Source organism: Python bivittatus, unplaced genomic scaffold (assembly GCF_059951505.1).
Source record: "Python bivittatus isolate LINGU-HERP-01145 unplaced genomic scaffold, Pbiv_v1 ctg000980_np1212, whole genome shotgun sequence".
In the NCBI taxonomy this organism is placed as follows: Eukaryota; Metazoa; Chordata; class Lepidosauria; order Squamata; family Pythonidae; genus Python; species Python bivittatus.
The window spans coordinates 53,483,109-53,496,189 of NW_028277125.1; the positions used below are offsets into that span (position 1 = coordinate 53,483,109).

General features: G+C 38.1%; 1 protein-coding gene across 2 annotated transcripts in view; it reads right to left on the bottom strand.

Moving 5' to 3' along the window:
* Positions 1 to 13,081, bottom strand: part of ABLIM1 (actin binding LIM protein 1) — a 217,252-nt gene that overhangs the window by 181,605 nt on the left and 22,566 nt on the right. The window contains exon 2 of one of the 2 annotated variants that reach the window (XM_025167012.2): positions 140 to 166. The exons of the other annotated variant lie outside the window; for it this stretch is intronic. Coding sequence (XP_025022780.2) covers positions 140 to 166 — 27 coding nt within the window. The remainder of the gene's footprint in view (positions 1 to 139; positions 167 to 13,081) is intronic. 2 annotated transcript variants of the gene reach the window in all.

Here is a 13,081-nt window from a genome sequence, read left to right on the forward strand (position 1 = left end):
TCAGACACAGAGGAGAGAAGAGCCAATAGAATTTTAATGATATCAGCCATAAATTGGAATAGATGTAATAGGAAGGCACAAGGGCATAACATTTTAAGGTCAATATTAGATGCATAAACTAAGGGAGAAGATTACTTACATTCCAATGAAACTGGACATACAGGAGCTACAGAACAAATGAAAAGTAGAAAATGAAATGAATAAAATAGATATGAATAGAGCTTATGCAGATAGACTGAACATATGTTTTTAAGTAAGTCTTGCTTCAAATGAATCATGAGAAATTCTTCAGGGAAGAAGAAAATATTTTAATCTGACCATATAATCTGCATCAATTAAAGGTGAACAATATATATATATATATATATATTTACACACTGAAAACATAATTTATGAACCTTTAGGAGAAATGACAGGCAGTATCAAGGCATTTGCAATGTCTTATTCAAAGGTACCCACTGGAACTGGAGAGCTAGAGGGCAGAGCAACTTATTTTAAGTGAAGTATGTGAGGGCAGAACTGGGGGTCATAATAAGTAGAATTAATAATATGTAGAACAAAAGATACAATAGGCAGATAACTTCAAGTCAAAAGTAACTTCAAATCATGACTATAAAACAGAGAGCTGGAGGAAGCTCATGAAACCCTGACTCCAAACCAAAAAATCCAAAAAACAAAAGAGACATCTCAAGAAATGTCTCACCACTGGATATATATGGAGGATGAAAAGGAAATATGACAATGTCCCATATGTTCAAACTAATACTGTATGAAGAATATTATGGAAAGATTAGTCAAATGCATCTAACTTCAGTCAGAAGAATCCAGATATGGACTGCTAGTTAAGAATACCATTGACCAAAAAAGGAGTCATAGGATAGAAAATGAGATGAAACTGAATATGAATGTATAGCTCAAATGAAAGATATAGCACAGACACAGAATTTTTATGCAAAGCAACTCCTTCCATTTCAGAGAAGCCATCTGTAAAAATAAGAACGCCTCATCTCGATTTATCTCCCAAGATGAAATGAAGAGGAATAAAGCAACAGCTGTAAAACATTTGGCATATTAAAGCATCTATATAACCAATTATAAACAAATTCTTATTTTAAAAATGCTTCTACAAATAACCTTAGCTAACAGTTTTGTAAAAACTGCTGTTTACTATCAAAACACTCTCATCTCATTTCCACCACTCTCCAGAGGGAGCATTGCTGTGTTTTGAGCATCCATAATTTAAAACAATCTTCATTAAATCTACTTACAAATACTCTCATGATTAACTACAATCATATCTGAACTGCAAAGTCCTCTTACTTATCCCTGCAGTTTGCTCAGAGCTGTTGCAATATTCTTTTCATCAAAATGTTTATATCTGAATACAGTGGGCACATGCAGGTCATGAATGCAAACCAAGATAATTTTTTTAAAAAAAAATTATTGCAAAGATTTAAAACACACAGTCACACATCAAGAATAGTGGCCAAATAAGTAAGAGCCAAGCCTGTGAGACTTCATGACAAACTAGACAAGAGCTTAAGTTTGCCAGAAACCCACTTCCACCTATTTTCCCAGTTGCAGTGGTACTACTGCTAAAAAATCATTATCAAGAAACCTTTAAAAGATGTATTTAAATCAGTTTTACTAGCCAACGATGGGCAACTCATGGGTCACAGAATCTCTCTCTCTCTCCCCCCCCTCCCTCTCTCTCTCTGAAATATATATAAGCACAGCACCAGCCGCAGGGAGAATCTGTATTTCCAACAACGCAACTGAACCCCCACAGATCCAAGAGACATTTTTATAAAATAAAAAGGTGGTAATTTTGAAAGGATGACTACCCAGCCAGATGTTTTTTAAAGGCAAAGATAACTTAAGAAATTTAGAGGGGACAGTGAGGAGCAATCTCACCAGTGTCCCTTCTAATAAAGAGCTGTTTTGTGGTAAGTCATGCCCACTGTGGTAGCCATTTTGTCAAAATGTGCATGATATGCTCTCAAAATTCCAAATGTGCTGTTAGCCATATCATTTCAGGACCCCTTATTTAGATGGATGTCCTGGCTGGAACACTGGCTTTTAAGGATTATAATCCCCTACTTTCCTCTTATGGAACTGATGCAGTGAGCCAGGTACTTCTGGTTACATGGTACCTGTAAAGAACCACAGATATGATCTTGGAGAAAGAATATGCCAGTTAAGAAAACATGAATGAAGTCTGGGAAAGAAGAAGGCATTAGAAAGAAACTTAAAATGACTCCACTTTAACTCTCTTTGGTATAAGAGGGAAGTAAGGGAAAACACTATCAGTCTTTCAAGATGCTGGTACTATAGCCTATATCAATAAAGTAGAGTTCCAGTATTTCTGGTGGAGTGTCTTTCCTGATCTGGTGTACCTCAAAGACTGACCATACTGGACTCTTATCAAAATCTAATGACATACATTTCCTTAAAAAAAAAATGATTTCTTACATATGACATCTTATACCTAAACTTTTAAGGCCTACTTGCTGTTCTTTAACAACAACACACTACTGTTTATTATGTTTTTATTTAATTATAGTCTGTGAGACAGAGTAGCAATACAATCTTTATTGGGAATACAGTACACAGGAGAAGAAAGAAAAAGGACTTGAAAAATCTACCAGCAACTTTCTTCTTCACATTTTTTTCATACTACAGCCATTGCTAATCAATTTTAACTAGGGAGCAATATGGAATTTGGATCTAGAGATGAGGTTTAAGTTAAATAATTATTTTGATAAAATTAATTTTATAACATTGCCTTTTGGGAAATTTAAGTAGGTTCTAATTACTTTCAAATTTGTGTCTGTCTAGAATCTTTTAATTATCGAGTTACACTCCTGAGGATATGTAAAGAAAATTCTAGCTTGACAATAACTCCGAAGAAGAAAACAGGTCAAATTGGTGCATCACTTCTACGTTCCAATTAAAAGTTAAAAAGCAGATGACACAATGGTTCTACACCATGAGGAAAGCAAGAGTTGGCAGTAAAACAATTTATCCAAAATACTCAGGAAAAAATATCTTAATTTTTGCAACAATGTATAACTTGTTGGATTGAAAATTAAGTGCTAAAGATGAACCATAGTAACCATTACACAAGATAGGGATTCACAAACTATGGTCAAGGAAGAAGAAATTATCTTTTTCACATGGGCTGCTTATTCAATTTGGTTTCTAAATCAACTCACATTTTAAAATCCATATCTTTACACACAATTTTCTCTAGTATGCACAATGTGTGCAAACACTTTCCCCCAATAATGCTTTTTTGTACACTATTTTCTTTATTAACTAGCTTTAATGCATAATTTTTCCTAATTTACCTAAATTTCATACACTATACATGTTTGATTAGAAGACTGCATTACACTGCTCAGAGAGATGCAAAAATATTTCAATTTAATTATCCATATTTAGCTTCCTATCTGCGGTATTTGTTGGGCACTGGAAGACCTCTAGCAAATGAGAATACCGCAATAACTGTCACAATGCAAACTTTGGCAATAACCAAATGTGCACTTTCTTTTAATGTTTTATAAGCTATTACTGTATATATAAAGCACTTATTTTATATTAAGGGTACAGTTCAATCAAAATATGCTATCAAAGGCTACGTCTAGGCGGCTGCTTTGCTATACTCCCATTTTTATCCCAGAGTTGGCAGGAAATTGTACCATCTTAAATGTTGCTGCATGCACAGCACAGCTTCACCACACACTTGGAACACATCTGTGCTTTGCTGCTGCCCATACATCTTTAATGCACAACGTTCTAAGAGTTGTGATTGGCATCCCCCAATTGAAATTCCAGCCCCACCCAATCTAATCCAGCATATGAAAAGCCTCCTCCAATTAGCATTCACAATTGTCTGGTTACTCCATGCTTTGCAATTTATTTATTTAATTATAGTGTCAACCAACTTAATATATCCATAATTTAAATATACACACACAGACATATTTAAAACTATGGGTCAACTGGCTGCAAAGAATTAGGTTGTCTTGTATCACTTGGCTACCTCCTAGTGGCTATCTGGATTTGTGCAGTGGAGATACAGCCAACAATTGAGTGCTGCTGAAGAACTGGCAGACAGACCAAATAGAACCATAAGATTGCTGGCACAAAGCATGTAATTTCAGGCTACATATCAAAATGGCCAGTGTTATCTGCATATAGCATCTTGAGGCAAGATACTCAAGAAAACACCACTTCCATAGCATAGCAGCAATTTGCAAATTAAATCATGCCTTTCAGTAAGGGATCAGTTCTCAAATTCCTACTTTCATCACATTGCCCATTAGTTATTTTTATTGCCAAAATAATTTCCAATCTCTCTGTGTGTTAGCATGCACATGAAAAGTTTCTCCTAATTCCTTGTTGTTGTTGTTTAGTCGTTAAGTCATGTCCGACTCTTCGTGACCCCATGAACCATATTGCGCCAGGCCTTCCAGTCCTTCACTGCCTCCCTGAGTTTAGACATTATAAAAATGCAATTCCTTTCCTGGGAATAAGCCACATTAAAGACAGTGTCCTTGTTTCCAAGTATAGATGTTATCAGGTTGCATTGTCAGTCAAGTATCAATACACTGATGATTGAATTAAATGGTACATTAGCATAAAGTGGCATTAAAAATAATTACACCCCAGAAGCCTAGAGAATGCAACAAAGAAATAGGACTAACATGTAAATAATTATAAATCTAGGCTGTACTCTATCTAACTAAAGGTAAGTTGTACATTTTATTCTGTTGCTAGGTTTCACTTTTTATTAGGTATCTCTACTCCAACTTCTTACTATCTTGAAATATATAGTAAGTGGAATAAAAGTGTACCTGAGAATAATAATACTGGGGGGAGGGGGGGCGCAACAACCTAGGTGAGTCCCAATTTGCAACTGCTGCAAGAATGACTCAGGAAAGTGAAAGTAATTAGTTTGCTAACTGTTGCTAATAATACCAGTATTATTGTTACAGCTTAGAGACATAATGATCTTCCTGTTTGTTGAACTTAATGAGAGAGAAAAACACGTTATCTATTTTTCCAAGAAATGAGACTTGGATGGCTCAATCTAATCTGGTTTAAACTTTTCTGGGGATAACATAGTTGCGAAATTTGCTCTTTCAATGGGAGAATCACATATATTAGAATGCTTGTTTCATTTTCAGAATAAGTTGGATAAATGAGAATAAGCTCACCATATTTCATAATTGCCACTGTTGTATTTATACCAAGGAGATAAGGTACTCCTGGACCTCAACTACAGAAATCTAGATCAAGGAACCAGTGTGGGAACAGCTGTGTGCTCAGGCCATCTCTGTCATCTCCCTAGCATACATCTGTTCCCATGCTTGTTCCATAGTTGCTGTAGATCTCTCAACATTTCAGTTCCTTTCACTTCCAATCTCCTCACTCCCACTTTGTCCAATCCTTGTTTCTCACTGATGCACAGGCCATACAGCCAACCATTCTGTTGTCTGCCTTCTATTCTTTCTCCACACTCTCACATTATGTTGCTCCAGGTCCTACTCAGTCACTTTTGTCCAGTTTTACAATGAAATACTTTTTAATCCAGTGCAACAGAAATCCCAAATTCAGCCACAGCCCAATTCTGGAACTCTCTCTTTCCCTTTCACAGTCATGTCTCAGGAAGAGTGTAGATGTTGCCAGATAGTATTCAGCTCCATGGTATTACCAGCCTCCAGCCATCATGATGGATACTGTTTGTATCCTTGCTACAAACAGGTACAGACAAAAACATATTGATAATGAGCTTGGATGACTCCTTCAGTCAGGTCTGGAAGAGACAATGTCCAACTGAGTCTCAAAGGGGTACTTATATATGCAACAATAACTTACAATATCATACCCCAAACAGCACAAGTCCACAGACCATGTATTGGAAAGGATAGTGTGGGTTAGTCTTCTCTCCATTATACAAGATTGTGATGTGGCAATACTTATGCTCAATTTAAAAGTAATAATTGGTCTGATCAACACACTTCCTGATAAAGAGGCCACATGGACCCAAAGAAGGCACTAGAAGTTTTCACTTCTCAATTAGGTAGCAGCTAGAATGCTACAAGAAAGGGGAAATACAAAGCATAGGTAAATTCCAAATATATAGAAAGGACTAATAAAGAAAAGAGATACGGAATAAAATGTACAACTTACCTTTAGTTAGAGTACAGCCGCGTGTGCGTTTGCGTGTGCGTGTGTGTATTGGATAAAATCCAAAAAGAGCAAGAAGCCAAGATTAAAATTCAAGTGGAGATAGGAAAGAATGTCATGGTTCTCAAGCACAACCAGAACATGCTCACAATATGATCCTTCACTACAAGAACATGTGCATTGCATTGATCACAAATCTTTACACCTTAAACATTAGGCCTATAGGCTACAAAACCCCAAGAAATAAAGGAAAACAAAACTTTCATGAATCCCTAAATCCAAATTAAAAGTATCAAACAAGAAAAGAGAAAGTGGACATGAGCTTAACGACAAAAACACAAAAAGTTATAGTTTTTTATGGGGGCAAAGGGTAGAGGCAGCCCTGACCAAAACCAGAACTGAGCAATACAAGAAGGATGGTTAGTGTAAGGCCACCTGAGAGCCACCTGACTTGGGTATCCAGGATGACTCTGTCCACCACATTCTAATGTGCTGGTTTAGTCTAAGAAGGTATGTCTCATCATCTTGGACAAAAATCAAAACAAGGATACGTAAGGAAACTGTGCTCTCTCACAGAATACCGTTTCAGAATGTTACAGGAAATGGTTCTTGATTTTTGGCCAAGATATTGGAACACAGTTTCTTAAATATTGGACAGAGGACCACACATTATTTACAGTATATTAAATAAATCCATTTTTACAGATTCATTATCTGATTGGGTATATTGAATATAACTGATCTCAAATATAGCCATACAACATAATATTAACTCTACATTTTATATTAATGGTCTCATAAGTATGCATCAGCACTAAAGTGAAGGGGCAAGAAAGAAGCTGGCTACCTAACAAGCGATGGTTAGCATTCATTGTATTTCTACAGCAAATACTTTTTGTAAATGTAATTGATGTAAACATTCTTAGGATCACAGATTGGATCAAATAACAGATACAGGATATAGTCCTTGCTTAACAACCATTCATTCAGAGACTACTTGAAGTCATGACAGCACTGAACAAATGGTATTTATGACTGGTCCTCAAAGTTATGGCCATTAGAGTGCCCCCGTGGTCACATGATCAAAATTCAGGTGTTTGGCAGCCCACCTGCATTTACTATCATGTGTGCTTCAACTCACCCATCTCCCCCCATCTCTGCCCTTTTGGCCACCCTGCACTCCACTGCCCCTGCCACCTGTTGGATGCCCTCCATCACCCCTGCCACCTTGCACTCCAATGCCCCTGCCACCCTGCCATTTTATTCCTCCCACTGCTGACGAGGCGCACCTGGCCTGGCCCTTCACAAGGCAGCTGCTGGCCACGCAAGGGCTTCCCGAGGTCGCAAGGGCTTCCTGAGGCTGCAAGGCCTCGCAAAGGGCCAGGCCAGGCACTGCTCCTCAGCAGTCAGAGGAAGAAGCTGGGGGTGGCAGCGGCAGTAGAGTGCAGGATGGTGGGATTGCAAGGCAAAGGGTAGGGCAGCAGGGGCAGTGGAATGCCAGGCAGAGTGCAGGGAGTTGAAGCAGAGGTGAGAGTGGCAGGGCAGAAGCATGAGATCCTGGCCTAATGACAGCACAGTTCTGGCCTAATGACTGCAACCGGATCTACCAGAACTGCTGTCACTAAGTGGTGTGGTCATATGATGTTTTACCTAATGACTGCTTCACTTAGTGACAGAAATTCTAATACTTGTACCCAAATTCTGGCTTATATGCAAGTAACTCAGAACAAAAGAATGAAAATAGATTGTGTCTATATATGAAAATACTGTCAGAAGCAACATATTTTTCTTACAGCAACTACTACAAGGAGTTCCAGCTCAGTGGCAGAATATAAAAGATCCAAATGCAATCTCTACCAGGAATTAGAGCTGGAAAAACTCCAGCCTAAAAACTAATCACTGTCAACAGAGCTTGGCTAAATTAATCTATGGTCTGACTCACTGGCTGTGTTCTCACAATACATTAAACCACACATTCGCCGACTACATTTTAGCCTAGCACATTGTGTGAATCCAGCACAGACTTCATGATACAATGCATAAACACTGTATAAAAAATCTCACGCAAGCACAAAAAAGTAGGATTTCAATAAACCATGATTAAGGGTATTGTCTGTGAACAGAGCATGTTCTAGGAAACTTTTGTTTCCTGGTAATTAATTCTAGTTAAGAATGCATAAAAGTGTTGTCCTAAGCCTATTAGAATCCTGATTCATGGTATGAATCCTCCAATCTCTCTTTTTTCTTTTAGACTTTTTGTTCAACTGTTGCTTAAAAGAGATATATGTGTAAAAGTAAAAAGCTTAATAATGGTTGAAAAAAAAAAGAATTACAGTATTGCAGACTGCATGATGAATTAGATCAACAGCAACAAAAGCTGGAACCAGGCAGCAGACTTTGGCAACAGAATGTGCCTTCTAGGAACCAGGCCAGATAGAAAGCACTTGTTCTGAGTGGGATGGGGGGAGAGGGGAGAGAATTTCAGGATTGGTACTTGCCTTTTCAAGCAGCTATTTGGAATAATTTTGGCATTTTTACAGGAGCAAGCTGTTAAGACCAGTTTGTTCAAGTGCAAGAATGAGATGCCACACACCAGTTGCAGCTGTCATCGAGGGAGGAAAAACAAACTTATACCAAGAAATAATACACCCCAATAAAAGCATAACGTAAGAGGTTTATCAACAAGACCATTCAATGGGATTCTGACTGTTACAATGTCAGGTCAATTTCTGAAGATGTCTTGAATGTCAGTTGCTTGAGGAACTACTATACTAGCAACATCTGAATCATAAGCATGCATTTAAAAGCATTTGTAGGAAAAGTAAATTCCTGGTTGGATATTTAAGTTGTAGGTACATTGACATTTATTCAGTGCCATTATAACTTCTACCATATGGCCTTGTAGCTTTCTTGTTCTGAATTCTATTTGTTGAAGAGCTTAAAAAGAAAGCTAGCCCTTTCATTCAACCCAGAGTTGAGGCACAAATGATCAGGCTCAAATTATCTTATTTTGGAACATTATGCAAAGATCTAGCTCTCTGGAGAAGATTCAAATGCTGGGAAAGGTAGAAGGAAAGAGAAGAAGAGGATGACCAGCAGCAAGATAGATAGACTCAGTTATAGTGGTGATGGATGTACCATCAGAAGACCTGAAAGACCAGGTAAGGGATAGATCATTGTGGAGAAAATATATCTATGTGGTCACTAACAGTTGACACCAATTTGATGGCATATCATCAATCAATCAAAAAGTCCTTTCATACTACACTGTTGTGTATAGTGTATACACAAAAGAATTCACTGGAAGTAGTATCAAATCTACCAAAGTATAAAAAAAACACATTATGTTTCCTTTAGCTTCTTATAACTTTGTCTCATATATATTTGTTACGCCTTATCTAAACTACTTTATGTTTCCCAGTCTGGATCTAAGTTTCCTTCAGGGGCAGAGGAATGAAAGAGGAATAGAAAACATAATCCCACATCTGACAGGCACATATGACCACTAGGAGAATTACTGAGCTGGGCAGTGTAAAAATGCTTGCACATAGTTATTGTAGACTGTTTCTATTTCTCCTGGCAAGCTCACTAAAGAAGGAATTTGGTGGGGACCAGAGTCAAATGGAAAATTTCACTCTCATCACCACCACAATATAGCTGAATATCCCTTTGGGTAATAATTAACACAAATTAGTATTATTCAAGAGTCTAAGAAAAGAAAGGAATCTTTAATTCATTTTGCCTTCAGGAAAAAATGAGGCCTCTTTGAAACTGTAATGAACTGTAACTTAACACTGGAAAGGAGGCTTTTTAAAAAATGAGCATTGGAATGGGACCACTCACACATAAGATTTATTTGGAGACAGGATAGATAAGTTTGGTTACCACAGGCATAAAGGCCTATAAGTGACAGCATTTTAATTTCATTTGACATTCCAGAGCATGGAATTATCCCAAATCAGTTTTCATTCCCTTATGCAGCTTGTCTGGAAGGCAGTAGTACTAAATTTGATGGCAAAAACAAAAACAGGAGAAAACAACTAAGGGCAAGAAAGAAAAAGATCTGATTCAGCATGGAAAATGCTTGCAAAGCCATTCTTTCGGACAACTGTATTTGTTCAGCTCTTGCTAGCTCCCTCTTGAATAATGGAGATCACCACAACAGGCATTGTTGACACCAACACTTGGTCAATAGCCAGGTCCGACTCAAGTTCAACAACTCAATTCTATATACGTTTATTGCAAATAAACTCCACTGAACTCAGGACTTACTGAGATATCACTTTTCCCCAAAGGAGGAGGAGCAATTAAAAGATTTTAATGTAGACAAAACAATTAAAAGGACTAGTTAAAAAAAGTTGAATTTATTATGTTATTTATTTATTGCTTTTTCATATCTACATAAAGCCACTGAACAAGGTCATCCATTGTTACAGGTGAAGTATCAATATGCTGATGACATCTGCTTGTACATCTCTGTCCCGGGCCATCCAAGTGAAGTTACTGAGGTTCTGTCCCAGCATCTGGAAGGTGTGAGAGTCTGGATGGGGAAGAACAGATTGCAACTCAACTCTGATAAGACTGAGTGGATGTGAATGTTAGGTCCCCCAGATCTGGGAAATGGAGTGTTTCCATCTTTGGTTCTGGACAGGGTAATACTGCCCCATTCAGATTCAGTGTGCTTCTGGACTCAAATAGCAGTTGGAAGCTGTGACTAGGGGAGCCTTTGTACAATTGTGTTTTGTGGATCAGTTGCACCCATTTTTAGACTGGCAGGCTTTGTTCATGGTCACTCACATCTTAATCACCTCCTGACTGAGCTACTACTGCAATGATCTTTACATAGGGCTGCCCTTGAAGTCCATCTGGAAGCTTTGGGTGGTCTAGAATCAGTAGTGCAAGTAATTATGAGCACAGCTCATTATGCCCATATTACATGTTATTCCACAAGCTGCACTGGTTCCCAATAGGGTTCTGTGTGTGATGCAGGATGGTGGTATTCACTTTTAAAGCCCTACATAGCATAGGACTGGGTTACATGTGGGATCGTCTTCTTCCAAGAATATCTGCCAGCCCCGCATACTCCCATAGTGTAGAGAGTATGGAAGATGACCTTGACAGAAATATGCAAGAACCATGACGTAGGCAAAAGCTGAAACATTTTTTGAAAGTTCAGAACAATGAGATAACATTCAGAACAGCTCAGGCAAACACGTCCCCAATTCACTGGAGTTAAGAAGGGGGAGAAGGTACAGCACAATCAGACTTGTAAGATTCTGTTACTATAGCCAAACTCAATAAAAGTAGTTTTAGCCTTCATGTAGAGTAGATTTCCTGGTCTGGTCTACCTAATGGGGCTGACACATAGGGAGGGCACGCTCCAGAAACACTGCCATCTTATGGGACCTAGGAAGTGTGCCTTCTCAGGGACTGCCTCTGTTCTCTGAAACAATCTCCCCCCCCATATACAATGGGCCCCCACTCTCCCTTACTTTAGAAAAGCCGTTTAAACCTGGCTTTTTCCCCAGGCATTTGATTCCAGTTGAGTAGAATGCCCTTTCAGTTGTTTAATTACTCTATTTGGTTTGTCATTTTATATATTGGGGTGTTTTTTAATAATGTAGGGTTATTTTTGTCACTGTTTATTTCTGTTGTATGCTCCCTAGAGTCACACTGCTTGAGTTGAGTGGCCTTACAAATGTGTGAAATACATACATACATACATACATAATCTTCTCCATGTTTACTCTTGTTAGAACAAGAATATAGATAAACAAGCCAAAATTTTAATAGAACAGTATCTATAGTGGAAGAGATTCAGGCATCCTGAGTCAGTACATAGAGCAAGCCATCTGTTCCAGATCTTACTGAATGTGCAGATATCGCTAGGAATATGTTAGTCTAAGATACCTACATCTATGTTGGGCCATAAGGATGACAACCAGAACATTGAATTGCACCTGGAATAAACTGATAACCACTGCAGCTCTCAAATTAGCAGTGTTATATGGGTGAACTATGATGTACCCATATCTCCTTAAGGAGGCATTCTGGACCAGCTGTAGCTTCTGAGTGGTCTTCAATGGCAGCCCCATGTAGAGCTGCAGTCCAAATGGGAGACAATCAAAGCATGAGTTCACCACTTTAAAAGCTCTTACAACAGCACTCTTTTATTCCACAATGTCTTTTCTTTTATTCCCCCCTCCCCATTTATAGCAAAACATTATTACCAGAACAAAGGGAGAGAATGTGAGGAAACCAGCAACAAAAACACTCTCAGCAAACAGAACAATACCTTTCTGGTGCAACATTTCAATACTACAGTACTAAACAGGGAACAATAGCAGGCTTAAATTTGAGGACAACCTACCAACGGTATGGACATACCGCACTCTACTGTGGATGGATGGGGAGAATTGGGGGCATGGAAGCACCTTTGTTTTCATGTTCTGCTCAAAGACTTTCTTTTAGAAACATCTGGCAAGCTACTATCATACATAAGATGATGTACACAGATGTATCGAGTAATCCAAAAGTGAATTTAAAGGGATATTGCATTTGCATTGAAGAGCATCCTTACTTTACTGCTAGTCACTTTGCTTTTGAAGACACATAGAAATAAGCTTTTCTTGCCTTATTGGGAAATGATGCAACATAACATTTACAAATAATACCTGGACAGTAAATGACCACTTCTTATTAGTTAAGGGCAGATGAACCAACCTACTGATATAAGCTCACTGTTCTAAATCATCACTATATCAAGGCTTGGGGTTTTTTCCACATATAGAAACAGCCACTCAATGCTTCTTTCTTCATTCTCTCTAAATATTTCCCAAGTCTAAAACAGCTCCATGAAACTGATGTCAAGAAACACAAGGGGGAT